Source organism: Sparus aurata, chromosome 19 (genome assembly GCF_900880675.1).
Source record: "Sparus aurata chromosome 19, fSpaAur1.1, whole genome shotgun sequence".
NCBI lineage: Eukaryota > Metazoa > Chordata > Actinopteri > Spariformes > Sparidae > Sparus > Sparus aurata.
In genome coordinates, this window is record NC_044205.1 from 30,616,939 (window position 1) to 30,635,462 (window position 18,524).

Consider the following 18,524-nt stretch of genomic DNA (forward strand, 5'->3'; position numbering starts at 1 on the left):
TGATGCTGTTGTAAGTGTTGTGGGTGAGATCCTGACCCGCCAAACATCCTGGAAAGTGACACAGAGAAGTTTTCTGTTCTTAACGGCATCATCACATGATGACATCAGGAAACAGAGGACCCTGTCTGACTGAAGACTGGGTCCTGGCGTCACGGGGACTTCTCCTCATTAAAGTTGGTGATTTTTATTTCAATTTAAGTTCACAGAGACAGAAACTACGAGACAAAGTGAATCTTTATTTGATCACAAATGTTCAACAAGGTGAAATTGGTGCTCAGCATGTCACCCAGATGGAACAGAGGTTTGCTCCGGGTGGAACAGAGGTTTGCTCCGGGTGGAACAAAGGTTTGCTCCGGGTGGAACAAAGGTTTGCTCCAGGTGGGACAGAGGTTTGCTCCGGGTGGGACAGAGGTTTGCTCCGGGTGGAACAGAGGTTTGCTCCGGGTGGGACAGAGGTTTGCTCCGGGTGGGACAGAGGTTTGCTCCAGGTGGGACAGAGGTTTGCTCCGGGTGGAACAAAGGTTTGCTCCGGGTGGAACAGAGGTTTGCTCCAGGTGGGACAGAGGTTTGCTCCGGGTGGGACAGAGGTTTGCTCCAGGTGGGACAGAGGTTTGCTCCAGGTGGGACAGAGGTTTGCTCCAGGTGGGACAGAGGTTTGCTCCGGGTGGGACAGAGGTTTGCTCCAGGTGGGACAGAGGTTTGCTCCGGGTGGGACAGAGGTTTGCTCCGGGTGGGACAGAGGTTTGCTCCGGGTGGGACAGAGGTTTGCTCCGGGTGGAACAGAGGTTTGCTCCGGGTGGAACAGAGGTTTGCTCCGGGTGGAACAGAGGTTTGCTCCGGGTGGAACAGAGGTTTGCTCCGGGTGGAACAGAGGTTTGCTCCGGGTGGAACAGAGGTTTGCTCCGGGTGGTCGGGCTCACTGTCACAGGACGACTGCTTCAGGCAACAGAGATGTGAGGTTCACTTTTTTTTATTTGCTGCTCATCAAACAGGAGTTTGATGACGAGTCGGCAGTCGACAGTTTCAGGGCTCAACAACAACAATAAAACATTAAGTCTGTTTTCAATCAGTGTTGTTAAATATGAAGAGATATTTTATTATCGTTGTGTGTGTTCATGCAGCAGGCAGACTCACACATGAATGACTTAATAAATCAGCCTCCTTCTCTTTTTTCTCTGATCTTTCTTTTAAAGTAACATCAACCCTGCAGACTTCAGTCTGAAATCAACACGTCCGCTGAGACGATCGCTCAGCTGATCCCTCCCGCTTCATTAACACGTTTAATTAAACATCAAAGAGAGACATAACGGAAGGAGGCAGGGAAGGAAAGGAGGAAGTACAGAAGGGAACAAAGGACATAAGAGAGGAGAGAAGAGAGAAGAATGGAGGAGATAAGGAAAGGAAAGAAGGAAGGAAAAGGAGCGATATAAGTAAGGACAGATGAAAAGAAGGAAGGAAGGAAGGAGGTGTATAAACTGTATGTACAGTAAATGAACATACAGACAGAGTAGCACAGTAATGGAGTACAAATACTCAGTAATCAGAGTAGTGCAGTAATGGAGTACAAACACTCAGTAATCGGAGTAGTGCAGTAACCGGACAGGTAATGACACAAGCTGAATCAGACCAATAAAAAAATAAAAGTCTCTGTGATGACATCATCTCTGAGAACTCAAAGCTCCACCCACTCCCATCCTGAAGATTGATGATTGGTTGAGTCGCGAAGTGATGACACTGCCGTGACGCCAGTGTGATGTCAGCGGGCGGGGTCAGGCCTCTGTGGTGTCTGGTTTGGGCGTCCTGGAGATCCACAGGTTTGATTGGTTGGCTGTGGTCTTGGTGCGGGGAGCACTGCAGGGAAAGGTTGCCATGGTTACCACATGATCTGATTGATCAGTTTAGAAATGCTTCATATTGATTATCAGTCTGTGCTGTGATTGGACGGATTTCTATCAGCTGATTGTCCAGATGTTAGTGACTGTAAACACACTGCAGGAGTTTATTGTGATCAATACGATCAATCAGTGTGATCAATGTGATCAATACGATCGTGTTACCATCATCATCAAACTGAATGCAGTCATGATGTTCAGTAACAGCACCAGATTCAGCAAACTGTGTGCTGGAAGAAACGCCAGGGCCCGTATTCACAAAGAATCTTAAAGCTAAAAGTAGCTCCTAACAGGCGAATTTAGGAGCAACTCCTAAAAATAATGGGCGTGTCAGTCGTAACTTTAGGACTCCTAATTTTTGAAAATAAGAGTTATTCACAAAACATTTTAAGCCTAAAAGTAGCAGCTAAGTCTGGGAGACGTTAGAAGTAGTCCAGAGGACTCCTGACTCACTAAGACCTGGTCACAGCTGAATGTTCTGGAGACGCTAAATGACAGAGAATTATTAAAACGATGTCGGATGGACCGCGAAGGGATCAAAGTTGTGGTTGAGTTGGTGAGGGACGCAATAACGTCCCCAACCAACCGAAACAATCCAATAACGCCGGAGTTAAAATGTTTGGCAACACTCCGGTGTTTGTCTAGGGGGGAAATGCAGCTCTTCATATGGGACTAGTATTACCTGGAGACCTCAAGAGATTTAGAAATGATCCCACCACGTCTGTGTTTCGTGCAGCGCATTCACACAGGATAAGCAAAGTCTGTGTTTTAACTCTAATTTACTGACATTATCCCGGGTCGATCTCACCGGAGCCCTTACTGGAGCAGCACAACGGTTAGATATGGATATTTTTAATATAATAACTGGTGAGCCTGTTGAAAGATGGAAAAATGTTCCTTACCGCATGCTGCCATGCATGTAATCCATCTAATCATCTTTCCAGATTTCGCTCTTCTGATGAGCCTCCTGAATTTGCACCCAAAATGCTGTCAGAACTTTCATTTATAATTCCCAACGCAGCCTCCATAATTCTCCACCGGGAAAAAGGCAGAAAAAAGGTGGAAAACACAAAAAACCTTAAGAAAACCAAAAAACGACCCCAAATCACAGAGATGCCGATTCACACGGGACTGATATTATCACATGACCTCTGTGTTTGGTGAAATATGGGAGGTAATTCACGGTGGAATTTTTACTTTACAAATTACGGACACGGCAGATTCACACGGGATTAAGATTACAGACGACCTCCGCAATTATTACAGATTACTGGAGGTCCCCAGGTTATACTAGTCCTGTGTGAATAGAGCTTTTGTCAATCAGAAAAAGTTGCATTCCATCAATACACAAATTGTCTTTGACGCATGTTACGATATACTGGACATTGTTGTGAAATGGCCCGGATCAACACACGATTCCTGAATTTTAATGGAGAGTGGTTTGATGCAGCTTTTCCATCAAATTTTATTGGCAATTCACGTTTTTCATCACAATCTTCTAATTTGTCATTTTTGTCCGAAGCATTTTTGTTTGGGGGGGGGGGAGGTCACTTAATTCTCCTCATAAATACATTTCTTTATCCAATATCTTTTCATAGGCTTTGTCATGGGCTTGTAGCCATTTTCTTTATTTTCCCTTCATGCATTGCGTAGCCTAAATGACTTTTCAATGGGCTGCCCTGTCACTCAACAGCCAATCACCGTTGTCACCGCCTCTAAGTGCGTCCTTATAAAATGACGTCATCCATAGCAACAGAGAGTTACTTCTAGTTTAGGAGTTCACTGTTTTCATAACTAAAAGAAGGTCTCAGCAGCTTTGTGAATTACTTTTAAGAAACGACTCCTACATAAAAACTTTTAGTCCCATTTAGGAGTCCTCCTAACATTAAGATAAAAGTCTTTGTGAATACGGGCCCTGAACTGATGCCAGGTATTGACTCTGTCACGCACACACACACACACACAGACACACACACACACACACACACACACACACACACAGACACACACACACACACACACACAGACACACACACACACACACACACACACACACACACACACACACACACACACACAGGGCACTGAGCCAGTAGCTGCTGTAAATCATCTCTTGTTAACCAGACATCTGAGTGTTTGACCCGTCATAATCACTGAGTAAGCTCCACACACACACACACACACACACACACACACACACACACACACACACATCCTCAGTGCATCCTCAGCAGTATCCATGGTCACACTGTCAGCAGATTCAACAGGAGGAACAGAGGCTGCTGGGATGTGTAGTTGGCGTCAGTCTGACTGTGACCTGAGACTAGCTGGTGTCAGAGACATGTGACCTGCAGCCCTCCGAGGTCCGGTCCGGTCCAGCTGGTCCGGTCCAGCCTTTTTTATTCAGGTTTACTAGTGTTGTTTCTCCAACGACTCAGTGGGATCTGATGCACCAACATTTATTCAGTACATCACCTGCATTCACCTGATGTTTCTGTACCTGATGGAGAGAAAAGCTGTTTTAAAGAGAGCGTTCCAACGTGTGTGCAGTCTCCGGTCTTACCTTCGGCTGAGCATCTGAGCACAACATGTCCCAGAAGCCACCAGGATGAGCAGCAGCAGGGGGATGGTGGGGATGATCACGTACACCAGTAACATGCCTGAACAGAGACAGACAGACATCACATGTGACATCACAAGTGACATCACAGTGTTGGGAAAGTTCACTTTCTACATGAACTAGTTCAAAGTTCAGTTCACACATTTTAAAATGAACTAGTTCAGTTCATAGTTCATAATTCAAAATTTTCCAAAAATGAACTAGTTCATAGTTCTTTTTTTTTTCTTCAATATGTTGCTGCGAGCTATTATCTTTCTAAATGATTGCCACAGCCCATTTAGAACCACAGACGGCTATTTATCAGTTTTTGTTAGTTCCACAGATCTGTTTTGGCTGCCGTGTCTTTGGATTTTTCATTCACTTCACTTCAGACCTTGAAAGGCTCGCCGGGTGCTTTAGTTCAATGTGTCGTTTCAGGCTTGCTGTTGACGTTGTTGATGTACGGAGTTGCTTCTTGAAACCCGGTGGGCAAAGTTTACACAAAAAGGTCAGATTTTTCCCACCTGGATCATCACTGACCTTTTCATAAAATGGTTTTAAGTAATCATACAAAGATGCTGTATTAATGGTGGCGGCAGAGTCTGAGGTTGTGCTGCTGCCTTCATTTGTTTTTGCCTCCATGCTTCACATGTTGATGACGTATGCTGCGGTGCGACTCTGTGGTGGCTGTGCTGCCAGTGTTCTGTCCGTTCAGGACGAATTAATCTGTGTTCGTTTGGTAATGTCTCACTGCATGTTTGGTATGCAGCTGTTTCTGTCTGAAATAGTTCAGTTTCGTTCTGATCGAAAGTAAAGTGAGTTGCACAAACCTCTCGTCCAGCGTCCTTTTTATACACAACAGCCAGATTGGGTGTTTTTTCGCTACCTGCTCACGGTGTGTTTTAGCCGGTTTTCGCCTGGAAGGCTCGATGGAAATCTGGCACTGTCTTGAACGAAGTTAAACTGTGAGAACGCGCCGTTCATAAACGCCAGAATGAACGCATTCACAATAACGTTCATCAGGCAGAAATACAGTACGGTCAGTTTACGTTCGCCCAAAACATGAACGCGTTCATGAACGATCGTTCATTGAACGCGTTCATGCACAACACTGGTGACATCATGTGTGACATCACAGTGTCTGTAGAGCTGAGTGGTCTGTGGACTCTGTGTGCGCCATTGGCTTACTGCACATGCTCAGCCGACCCAGAATGCATTGTGTTTCTTAAGACTTCCCAAAGGATTGTTGTAGTCTGTCATCCTAAAACCTGAAATCTGTTAGCATGTTAACATGTTAGCACTTCCTGTCCCCTCGTCTCAAAGTCTGTTGATGTGTTTCCAGTTAAATGTGTGTAATAAGCTGTGTGTCACCACAGGCTGAACATATTTACAGGTTTTGTTCTCCAACATAAATCATCATTAATGTCCCACAGATTGATCATGAAGCTCTTCATGTGTTAGAAACGGTTAGCGGTTGCTAACGAGTGTCTGAATGAGACTACAGAGGTTGTCGGGGACATTAAACGTCCTCACAGCGAACACGGAGACTCATCTACTCACTAGTCCGTCTTTACAGGCCACTTTAGTTACACACTGTTCTAACTCTGACTTTACAACTTGTACATTGATCAGTTTATAGAAAACCTGGATAGTAATTGTGCAGTAAGACTCTTAGTGGTGGAGACGTTTCAGTCATGTGACCGTGATGTCGTCTGTTTGTAGCCTAGCATTAGCTTCTTACTGCTACACAGTTAATTTAGCTTCACACATCACAGAGTGGAGTTCATCTGTGGAGATTAACTTGAACAGAACCTCCAGCCATGGTGACCTGAGGGGGAACCTCCTCACTGCCTGCAGGTTGTTTGACGACGCCTCCACCTGCTGTCGCCTCTGAAGACACACACAAACACACATGTTGACCTCAGGGTGGTGCTTTGGTGGTGTGATCAGTGAGCTGTAGTTGGACCCGCAGCAGGAACTGATCATGATGTTCTTCATTAGCTTCATTATATCCTTATATTAGATCATTATATTCAGGTGAGTGTGTCCTCAGGTGGACTCACCTGTGCCCTGCCATCCAGGTGAGTCACTGTGTTCCTTCACAAGATGGCTCTCTGAAAGACACAAGTGTTTGTTATTAGAGTGATGCTCATTGGTTCATAGCACCTGGTTTGTTCATAGATTATAGCTGATTGGTTGATGGTACCTGGTTCGGGTACCGGGTATTTGCAGATGAAGTTATGCTTCATGTTGCAGCGGTCGTCGTTCCATTGGTAGAGATAAGCCCCGCCCAGACCAGGAAGTGCAGTTGGTTGATGGTACATGACGACGCAGGCCTCTCCTCCACAGGACGGCTCATCAAAATACCAGTTCCTACATCATCATCATCATCATCATCATCATCATCATCATCACAGTATTCACACTCTCAGCTGTGTGGCGTCCATCTTTTTTTTCTGTGTTACTGAGATCTGGTTAATGTTCTGTAAACTACATGAACCAGTAAATAACCGTCACATCGACCCTTCTCTGTTGATCTACCTGCTCCTGTGACATCACACTCACCTGAATGAGGCCAAGCTGCCGTCAGTCCAGCGGTACAGTTCCGGGCAGGAAGTGAACGCGTTGCTGAGGTCAGGATGAGTCTGATCGACTCCGTCTACCCGAGTCAGACCGATCCAGAAATCACCGTCCGCTATGCCTCCTCCTCCTGCACCTCCTGCTGCTCCTGAACGCAGCTCCTGGATTCAAACAGCAGGAAGATGAGAGGAGGAGGAGTAAGATGAGAGGATGATGAGGAGATGAAGAGGAGCTGGTGTGACTAACCTGCAGCAGATTTTCGATGTCTCTCTGCTCCGCCTGGCTCTCGATGCTGAGCAGCGACCCTCCGTCCATCTCACAGGCCTGACACGCCTCCCTGAAGGCAACGCGGCTCGACACGTCGTGGAAATATGCGATTTTATAGCAGGGACGCTCTGGACCCCCCAAACACACCGTCTGACCTGAGACAGAGACAGAGGCCCGGTTCACACCTACTGTCACCATCAGACCTGAGTGATCGATCAGTTCACAGCTGCGTTAACCTGCGTCTGAGTGAGTTTACTCAACCTGAGTAAACCTGAACTCCTCTTCATCCCGGGACAGACTGCCCTCACATGGACCTGTCAGTCACTGTCCAGGACGTCACAGTATCAGCGGCAGTGAGGAACCTGGGTGTAATTCTCGACAACAGACTGTCCTGCACCACCAACATCACAGTTGTGATCCGATCCAGCAGCAACATATTGTAGAGCGTGTATGCACTTGTATGTTCTTCAAACACTGGTAAGACCAAATTCCCCTGTTCGAGCACTTTGCTCTTCGCTCCACTACATCAGCGGGCCGGCTGGTACCGCCATCGCTAAGAGAAAACAAAGCCTGCTCCTCAGTGGTGGAACGAACTCCCGACCAACGTCAGGACAGCAGAGTCACTCTCCATCTTCCATAAAAGACTCAAGACTCATTTGTTCAGACTTCACCTCGGCCTCGCATAGCACGAGTTGATAGCACTTAAATCACATCACTTAAGGTTTCTTGGTAAACAGCAGCTATAATCCTCAGATGAGGAACTTGAATAGTGTTTCTATTTTTTACTTTTTACTCCATCGACGGTGATGTCACGGTTGCTCTCTTGTGACAAATGTACTTATCGTAAGTCGCTTTGGACAACTACACAACTACTGTTAAAATCACTACATTTGTTAAGGGAGACTGGTGATGTTGTGGTTCCTGGTCCAATTGTTGGATCAGCTGAATGTTCTACATGAAGCTTTGTTCCTCCTCGATCTCCACAGAGGAACGTTACTTATTGCCGGTTGGTGTGTGACATCATGACTGTTTTGTGACATCATCACTGCATAGAAACTGTATTCTGTGATCTTTACAGCAGAGTCACTGAGCTGTGTGTGTGTGTGTGTGTGTGTGTGTGTGTGTGTACAGCTGCAGTGATTAATACTCAGTCTGGTTAAAACGGCCTCACAGAGCTACTTTAAGTGATTAGCTGGATTCTCTTCTGCACCATCATCACTTTACTGTTGAAGCCACTAAAGAGCTCCATATATATCAGTCTACTATCAGCCTGTCTGCCTCTCTGTCTGTCTGTCTCTCTGCCTGTCTGCCTCTCTGTCTGTCTGCCTCTCTGTCTGTCTGTCATTATTCAGCGCTGGCTGTAATTCAGAGACTTAGACAGCAGACAGCAGATGGTTTGTATAAAACTACACAGACTGTTAAAAACAGATCAGTGAACATATAACATCATATCTGACATCATAGGAATAATAATAATGAATGTAACAGGACGTAGTAAAAGGAGGAGGCAGTGTCCTCTCATCTGTCTCTTTACCTGAGGACAGGTGAGATGAACCAGGACATTAAAGATTTTATCATCATGAGGTGTCTGCACACTTACACATTCAGAGCTAATCTTTAATAGTGATGGTTGTTTTCCCTTACTGTGAGGTAAGAGAGATGGCGGATGTGAAGTTTACATATCTAGGGGCCCGGAGCCATTAAACAGCTCTCTGTGTGTACTTTAAAGGTTAGCTGGAGGATAGATTCATATGGAGCAATCCACTGCATTTATCTCTTATGACTGTTGTTTAGAGTTGATTTAAGATATACATTTCTCTATCAGTATGAAGAGACCACTTGGACCATTTCAGGCTATGAGTTCCAAGAAGTGACCTCAGCGGAAGTTAGATAATGTACAGGAGGAGGCAGACTAACTTCTCTTTCTACTATTGGATAGATGGACCCTCAATCCACCAAAGTGACCGATTGGAATAAGTGGGACGATGCGTGGAATTAGACTTTAAAAAGGCCCGCACAAGCGGAGAAGGGTGTGGTATTTTGTAGTTTTCCGATATTGAAGGTGATAGGAATTCTGTTAGAGTAGAGGGCAAAGCATTGGGCAGAACTTTGTCATAAATTTGAGAAACCCGGGTAACGGCCGTGCCTGGACGGACGCTGGCATTGAGATCTGTTTTCAATAAAGATTGCTCTAACATTCCACCAGCCTGGCTTCCGCAGAATCATTTATCAACACACCACACACCGACACCTTTGATGAGGAAAGCCCAGAAACTACAATCACATCAGCACCACAAACACCAGAGGACATGTTGACAAACCACAGCTTCACTGACACTTTACCTTTCTTTAGGTGTCATTTTCAGCTTCATGTTGTGACATCACCGTGTTCAGGTAAACATCCTGTTTCTGGTTCTGTCTCCACAAACACAGCCGGACGATGTCCCGACATCTCCTTCAACAGGACTGCCAGCTCGTAAACATTTAACGTGAACATACATCTGACTGATCTGATCACAGTCTGGGCTGCACCACCTGCTGACGACTCGGTACACCACAACGCACCTGAGCACCCCATGAACCACAACACCCTGTCAGTCCTGATCCTGACACACCTGCCAGAGTCTGGTCCAACCGTGTTTGGTAGTTTTTGTGTAGTCCTGCTGACAAACAACCACCCAACCGACTAGTTTGTTTCTGTGATCTGAGATGTGCTGAGTTCAGATTGAGGGAGGTTTAAACTGCAGAGTGATGCCTGGCTGTCTGATACCACATTAGACCTGACTGATCGAAGGGTGGCTGTTGGACCTTGGCAGAGGTACACACTCTACTGTGTTATAAGCCTATCAAAGGATTTTTATGGATCATCTGCAGCATTCAGAAAAGCTTGAACTTTTACCAAACAGCAAAACAACATAACCTAATTTCAGCTTTACATTATTAATGATGCTGTTGAAAACATTCCTCATGATTCACACGCTAGAACACCGTTTATCAAACGCTGTTTAAGATCCTTTCATTCATGAAATTCTCTCTGTTCCTGTGGAGCCTCTGAGGCAGTTTTTAAACTGTTCAAACCTCAATATTCAGTCAACATGAAACAAAGGAAAAAGATTAAATGTTGTGAACGTAACTCACCGCTCACCACTCGCGCTCCGTTCACCTGCACGACCCCGAAGATCAGCAGCACCAGCGCCTGAACCGCCGTCATCCTCAGAAACATTAAGAAATCTTGTGAGGAAAGAAGAGACGCACAGAATAAATCCTCACTGTCGGCTTTCTTTACAGACTTAAACTGTATTCTAAGACTAAATTTCAAAATAAAAGCACCAGTCCTGGCTGCCTGTCTTCTGTATTGTCATGTTTGCTCTGCTGCTCTTCAGTCTGAAGTGAAGCCGGAGGAAAGACTGCTCACATCAGCTCTCTCTCTCCGATCGATCGTCCCACAGATGGACCTCCTCCTTCATGAAGCCCTGGGGGGCCACACTCTCTCTCTCTGTCTCTCTCTCTCTCTCTCTCTCTCTCTCTCTCTCTCTCTCTCACACACACACACACACACACACACACACACACACACACACACACACACACCCACTCTTCATTTTTATTCACTTACACACACAGGAAGCTGATTGGTTCCCAGCACAGCAGCTGATCAATAAATGAAACACCCTCTGATATCTGCTGCAGTTATGACAAACACCTCAGATCTTCTCATCCTCATTGATCCATCTTACACACACACACAAGCACACACACACACAGACAGAACAAGTTTCCATCTGCTTCCAGTCTTTGTGCTAAACTAAGCTAAGCTAACCGCTTCCATCTGCTTCCAGACTTTGTGCTAAGCTAAGCTTCAATAAATTAATGTTGTACTGGTTGTTTTGTTTCCCGTCTTGTCCTCTGACAGTGGGACAGCAGAAATTAAACTGTAAGTAGCGTGATGTATGTCAGGCTGCGTGTCATTGGTCAGCTTATTGTGTGTCACAGATGTTGGAAATCGTTTGATGGAGAGGAGAACGTGTGCGGTGATGTGACAGAAACACTTTATTATTCCTCTGACGGAGAACGGAAATCAATATCTGCCTGAGCTGCTGTCAGTGCTGCTCATAGGCAGGATCGACCGGTCCCTGAACGCAGCACGGACACATCGACTCACCTTTCACACTATGATGCGATCTTCTACCAACCTGAACCTCTGAGACATCTGCTGCCGTCTTCTACCAACCTGAACCTCTGACCGTCTGCTGCCATCTTCTACCAACCTGAACCTCTGAGACATCTGCTGCCGTCTTCTACCAACCTGAACCTCTGACCGTCTGCTGCCATCTTCTACCAACCTGAACCTCTGAGACATCTGCTGCCGTCTTCTACCAACCTGAACCTCTGACCGTCTGCTGCCATCTTCTACCAACCTGAACCTCTGAGACATCTGCTGCCGTCTTCTACCAACCTGAACCTCTGACCGTCTGCTGCCGTCTTCTACCGACCCTGAACCTCAGAGACATCTGCTGCCATCTTTTACCAACCTGAACCTCAGAGACATCTGCTGCCATCTTCTACCAACCTGAACCTCTGACCGTCTGCTGCCATCTTCTATCAACCTGAACCTCTGACCGTCTGCTGCCGTCTTCTACCGACCCTGAACCTCAGAGACATCTGCTGCCATCTTCTACCAACCTGAACCTCTGACCGTCTGCTGCCGTCTTCTACCGACCCTGAACCTCAGAGACATCTGCTGCCATCTTTTACCAACCTGAACCTCAGAGACATCTGCTGCCATCTTCTACCAACCTGAACCTCTGACCGTCTGCTGCCATCTTCTACCAACCTGAACCTCTGACCGTCTGCTGCCGTCTTCTACCGACCCTGAACCTCAGAGACATCTGCTGCCATCTTCTACCAACCTGAACCTCTGACCGTCTGCTGCCGTCTTCTACCGACCCTGAACCTCAGAGACATCTGCTGCCATCTTTTACCAACCTGAACCTCAGAGACATCTGCTGCCATCTTCTACCAACCTGAACCTCTGACCGTCTGCTGCCATCTTCTACCAACCTGAACCTCTGACTGTCTGCTGCCATCTTCTACCAACCTGAACCTCTGAGACATCTGCTGCCGTCTTCAAAGAGCCTGAACCTCTGGGACATCTGCTGCCGTCTTCTAAGAGCCTGAACCTCAGAGACATCTGCTGCCATCTTCTACCAACCTGAACCTCTGACCGTCTGCTGCCATCTTTTACCAACCTGAACCTATGTGACATCTGCTGCCATCTTCTACCAACCTGAACCTCTGACCGTCTGCTGCCATCTTCTACCAACCCTGAACCTCTGACCGTCTGCTGCCGTCTTCACCAACCTGAACCTCTGCTGCCGTCTTTACCAACCTGAACCTCTGAGACATCTGCTGCCATCTTCTACCAACCCTGAACCTTTTAGACATCTGCTGCCATCTTTTACCAACCTGAACCTCAGAGACATCTGCTGCCATCTTCTACCAACCTAAACCTCTGAGACATCTGCTGCCATCTTCTACCAACCTGAACCTCTGACTGTCTGCTGCCATCTTCTACCAACCTGAACCTCTGACCGTCTGCTGCCATCTTTTACCAACCTGAACCTCTGAGACATCTGCTGCCATCTTCTACCAACCTGAACCTCTGAGACATCTGCTGCCATCTTCTACCAACCTGAACCTCTGACCGTCTGCTGCCATCTTCTACCAACCTGAACCTCAGAGACATCTGCTGCCATCTTCTACCAACCTGAACCTCTGACTGTCTGCTGCCATCTTCTACCAACCTGAACCTCTGACTGTCTGCTGCCATCTTCTACCAACCTGAACCTCTGACCGTCTGCTGCCATCTTCTACCAACCTGAACCTCAGAGACATCTGCTGCGATCTTCTACCAACCTGAACCTCAGAGACATCTGCTGCCATCTTCTACCAACCTGAACCTCTGACCGTCTGCTGCCATCTTCTACCAACCTGAACCTCTGACTGTCTGCTGCCATCTTCTACCAACCTGAACCTCTGACCGTCTGCTGCCATCTTCTACCAACCTGAACCTCTGACCGTCTGCTGCCATCTTCTACCAACCTGAACCTCTGACCGTCTGCTGCCATCTTCTACCAACCTGAATCTCTGACCCTCTGCTGCCATCTTTTACCAACCTGAACCTCAGAGACATCTGCTGCCATCTTTTACCAACCTGAACCTCTGAGACATCTGCTGCCATCTTCTACCAACCTGAACCTCTGACTGTCTGCTGCCATCTTCTACCAACCTGAACCTCTGACCGTCTGCTGCCATCTTCTACCAACCTGAACCTCTGACCGTCTGCTGCCATCTTCTACCAACCTGAACCTCTGAGACATCTGCTGCCATCTTTTACCAACCTGAACCTCTGACCGTCTGCTGCCATCTTTTACCAACCTGAACCTCTGAGACATCTGCTGCCATCTTCTACCAACCTGAACCTCAGAGACATCTGCTGCCATCTTCTACCAACCTGAACCTCTGACCGTCTGCTGCCATCTTCTACCAACCTGAACCTCTGACCGTCTGCTGCCATCTTCTACCAACCTGAACCTCTGACCGTCTGCTGCCATCTTCTACCAACCTGAACCTCTGAGACATCTGCTGCCATCTTCTACCAACCTGAACCTCTGAGACATCTGCTGCCATCTTCTATCAACCTGAACCTCAGAGACATCTGCTGCCATCTTTTACCAACCTGAACCTCTGAGACATCTGCTGCCATCTTCTACCAACCTGAACCTCTGACTGTCTGCTGCCATCTTCTACCAACCTGTACCTCTGACCGTCTGCTGCCATCTTCTACCAACCTGAACCTCTGAGACATCTGCTGCCATCTTCTACCAACCTGAACCTCTGAGACATCTGCTGCCGTCTTCTACCAACCTGAACCTCTGACCGTCTGCTGCCGTCTTCTACCAACCTGAACCTCTGACCGTCTGCTGCCATCTTTTACCAACCTGAACCTCTGACCGTCTGCTGCCATCTTCTACCAACCTGAACCTCTGACCGTCTGCTGCCGTCTTCTACCAGCCTGAACCTCTGACCGTCTGCTGCCATCTTCTACCAACCTGAACCTCTGAGACATCTGCTGCCATCTTCTACCAACCTGAACCTCTGACCGTCTGCTGCCGTCTTCTACCAGCCTGAACCTCTGACCGTCTGCTGCCATCTTCTACCAACCTGAACCTCAGAGACATCTGCTGCCATCTTCTACCAACCTGAACCTCTGAGACATCTGCTGCCATCTTCTACCAACCTGAACCTCTGACCGTCTGCTGCCATCTTCTACCAACCTGAACCTCAGAGACATCTGCTGCCATCTTCTACCAACCTGAACCTCTGAGACATCTGCTGCCATCTTCTACCAACCTGAACCTCTGACCGTCTGCTGCCATCTTCTACCAACCTGAACCTCTGAGACATCTGCTGCCATCTTCTACCAACCTGAACCTCTGAGACATCTGCTGCCATCTTCTACCAACCTGAACCTCTGAGACATCTGCTGCCATCTTTTACCAACCCTGAACCTTTTAAACATCTCCTGCCGTCTTCTACCAACCCTGAACCTTTTAAACATCTCCTGCCGTCTTCTACCGACCTGAACCTCTGACCGTCTCACCCTCATCTGACCGACAAAGTAACAACCTTTGAACATGTTTTGAATCTGCTCAGTGTTTCACATGTGACAGTTATTATCGGGGCTGATTTCACCGCCTCACTCTACAGACATGATGACCTCCTATTTGTATCAGTACTGACAGGAAAGTGTGTGTGTGTGTGCGTGTTATCAGATCATTTTACTGACACACTTAGACGGTGAAATTCGACCTGTGTGCGTGTGTGTGTTGAAGTTTATAACATAATTATGTGTAACAATCAGACGAAAACACATTAAGAGTGTTCAAGTTAACGTCAGTTCACTACCTACATTCAAAGAAAGTGTGTGTGTGTGTGTTGACCAGAGTTTGAACCCAAAACTTCGAATCATCTTTAAAATGTCTAACAGGAAGTTCAGAGTTCAGCTGACAGTCACAACCTCACACACACACACACACACACACACACACACACACACACACACACAATGACCTGTTAGATCTCCCCCTCCATTGCCAGTATTGATCAGTGTATTGATTAGCTGCAGGCGGCTGATGGTCTCCGTCCAGAAACACACAATACACTTACTGCTGATTACCTTAAACACGCACACACACACACACACACTCAGTATTCTCAGATAAATTTCCTTAAAGTACTCTGAGTAAAAGTAATCTGAGTGCAGTTTAATGTCTGTGTATCACTAACTGCTGCACATTTCAGGTGGAACTAGCTTTGAAATGCTAATGTTACTTATTAGATGCTAATGTTGTCCAAACACACACACACACACACACACACACACACACACACACAGGGAGAGTTAATGTGACATCATGCAGTCTGAGCAGCTGGCGGCTGATTGGAAGGTTGGATTGAATCTGCCTCATAAATCCACATTCAGAAATTTAGAGAAACTTTATTGATCTCCAGCTCATTGACGAAAAATTGTTTGCACAATGGTCAGCTCACTGCTGTGTGTGTGTGTGTGTGTGTGTGTGTTAATGTGGATTGATTTTCACAGCGGGGCGTGTTGCAGAGCTTTCAGTCACGGACAAACACACACACAACCCAAATACCTCGACCTCCACCATGATCCCTGGAAACTCCTCAAGGTCGCCCATCAGCTCCTCAAGCTCATTCTAAACTTCACAAATTTCCCCAAGAACCGCTGGACCTCACAAAGGTCCCAGGTCCTCTTCAGGAGTCCTGGAAGCTACTCAAAGACAACCCAGATACACTGAAGACTTCTGGAAGAACATCAGGAAACTCCCAGAATCCCTCTCTCCTCTTCAAAAACCCCTAAAACCTTTAAAGGACTCAGATTGTCTATAAAGAGTCCTGGAACTGTCGTATGGACCGTTGGAAACACATCGGAGATCCGATCCCTCGGACCACATTCAGAGTAGGTCTGGACCACTTCAGGCATCACAGTGGTCAAACTGGTCATTACATCATCACATCCATAAACTTCAGGAGAACACTGGACACATTTCTCTGAACGTCACAACACAAAACTCGTTTCCTGTCCTCACCACAGACGTTAGGTAGGAAAATTCATCTGAAAGTCTAGAAGATAAAATCATTTTATCTCCATCAGAGCTAAACAGGAAGTTAGCCTACTCAGTCGGCGTGCAGGTGTTCTCACACTGGGGGTGTCGAACCTCACCGACTACAAAACACCACTGAGCTGCTTTCATGGGAATGAACGGGGCTCCGCCTCCAACGCCGTGTGATGAATTTCTTTCTGTGTTTGAGTAGAAACATGGAGTCTGTTTGTCCCAGCGAGCAGGAAGTGACATCACATCACAGGTGGTCACTCAGGTGTTAATGTAGCTGTGAAGTGACGGACTGATACTTTCATACAGGTGTGGTTATGTGTATGTGTGTGTGTGTTTGTGTGTGTGCGTGTGTGTGTATAATTCTGTGTATGTGTGTGTGTGAGTGTGTGAGTGTGTGTGTGTGTGCGTGTGTGTGTATACTTCTGTGTATGTGAGTGTGTGAGTGTGTGTGTGTGAGTGGTCAGGGTGCTCATCAATAAACTGAACTGGTCCCTAAACTCCAACAGTGAGGTCAATAAGGTTAATTAGTGTGTATGTGCGTGTGTGTGTGCTAGCGTGTGTGTGTGTAATAAGAGTGTAATTGATCGCTTCCAGCGATTCGGCCCCTGAAATAATTAGCTTTCTCTTCTCGTCAATACTCTGCAGGGCATCACACACACACACACACACAGTATTGATCTCTGTTCAGTTTAAGTCAGTCGGTCGTTTGGTCGACAGGAAACACTTACAGCATTCACAAACTGCTCAAGGCCCTTGGAAGCTTTTCAAGGATCCTGAAATCCATTCAAGGATACCTGGAACCTGAGGACAGTTTCTCTCAAGGCCCCTGGAACCTTCTCAAGGGTTTTTCCATTCTGAAGGAACAACAGAAACTCTTTGTGAACACAACCTGGATCCTGGAGGTTTCTTGTGGTCTGAATCTCCACAGAGACCAGAAGCTGTTCAAGCACCACTTGAGACACATCCACCCTCCACAAGAACTGCAGGTCACTCAAGGATGCTCCCAACCTTCTCAAGGAAATCAGTCTCAAGGACCTGGCAACACTGAAGCCTTACCAATGATGTATGGATCTTTCTCAAGCCCCTGAAATTATCCTCAAGGAATAATGGAACCACCTCAAGGCGTACTCTGTCCTTCGCAGGGACTCAAGAATCCCTATCAAGGACCAAGGGAACCTTTTCAAAGAACCTTGAGAACTAGGACACATGGAACCTCCTTAAAGCCTTGAAACCTGCTCAAGAGAACCTCCATAATAAACCTTGAAACTCCTTTAAGATCTGAAGGGGGGTTATTCAAGGACTCCTGGAGTCTCTGAATGAATGACTGTTCTCTACACTGACGCCGCCTGGTGTCCGTCAGGTGGAACTACAACAGAGATGAATGAAACATTATTTTACAGAACCAAACGTCTTCTCACTCGTGTGTTTCTTTATCTGTATTATTTCTACATTGTGGATCAATACTGTACACATTTAAACTTTGACGGAACACAAGTGGAATTATGTAGGAAACTAAAACATGTTGAACCAGGATATGATTTATATTTTAGTAGAGGCCTCCTGCTGTGACACGAGGTCGCCACCTGGATCTGTTTCTACAGCTGCGTCTGGTCCAGAGTTGATTTGTGTTTGAGACCATCAGTTGTGTTGTGCAGAGGAGGGCTGGGACACAGTTCAATACAGTGAATAGTGCCATTCAGCTACTGTCCTGATCCATATTATCACAAGAACCACTCAGCTAATAAAGGGAAACAACAGTCAATCATCACTTTAAGACATGGAGGTCAGTCCATCTGGAAAATATCAAGAACTTTGAATGTATGAGGCAGAACATCCAGAAGAAGAAGAGACGTGTTTGGAGAACACACTGAATGGACTCTAGTCCGGTGGAACTCTGTACTTCGGTCTGATGAGTCCAAGGTTGAGATTTTTGGTTCCACTTGCTGTGTCTTAGTGGGACACAGAAAAGGTGACGGACATTTC

General features: G+C 46.6%; 1 protein-coding gene across 2 annotated transcripts; it reads right to left on the reverse strand.

The window, feature by feature from the left end:
* Positions 1-216: 216 nt before the first annotated feature.
* Positions 217-18,518, reverse strand: chodl (chondrolectin). 2 transcript variants are annotated; one of them, XM_030398969.1, is made up of 10 exons: positions 15,419-18,518; positions 10,669-10,848; positions 10,477-10,569; positions 7,318-7,493; positions 7,057-7,232; positions 6,698-6,864; positions 6,555-6,605; positions 6,304-6,381; positions 4,456-4,552; positions 217-1,851 (listed from the first exon to the last, which is right to left on the reverse strand). In XM_030398969.1, exons 3-10 carry the CDS (start codon positions 10,559-10,561, stop codon positions 1,770-1,772), a joined length of 912 nt encoding a protein of 303 aa, XP_030254829.1. In that variant the 5' UTR covers positions 10,562-10,569; positions 10,669-10,848; positions 15,419-18,518; the 3' UTR covers positions 217-1,769. The 2 variants fall into 2 exon arrangements, with proteins under 2 accessions (XP_030254829.1, XP_030254828.1); XM_030398968.1 differs by having other exon boundaries at positions 10,477-10,848.
* Between the last annotated feature and the right edge of the window lie 6 nt (positions 18,519-18,524).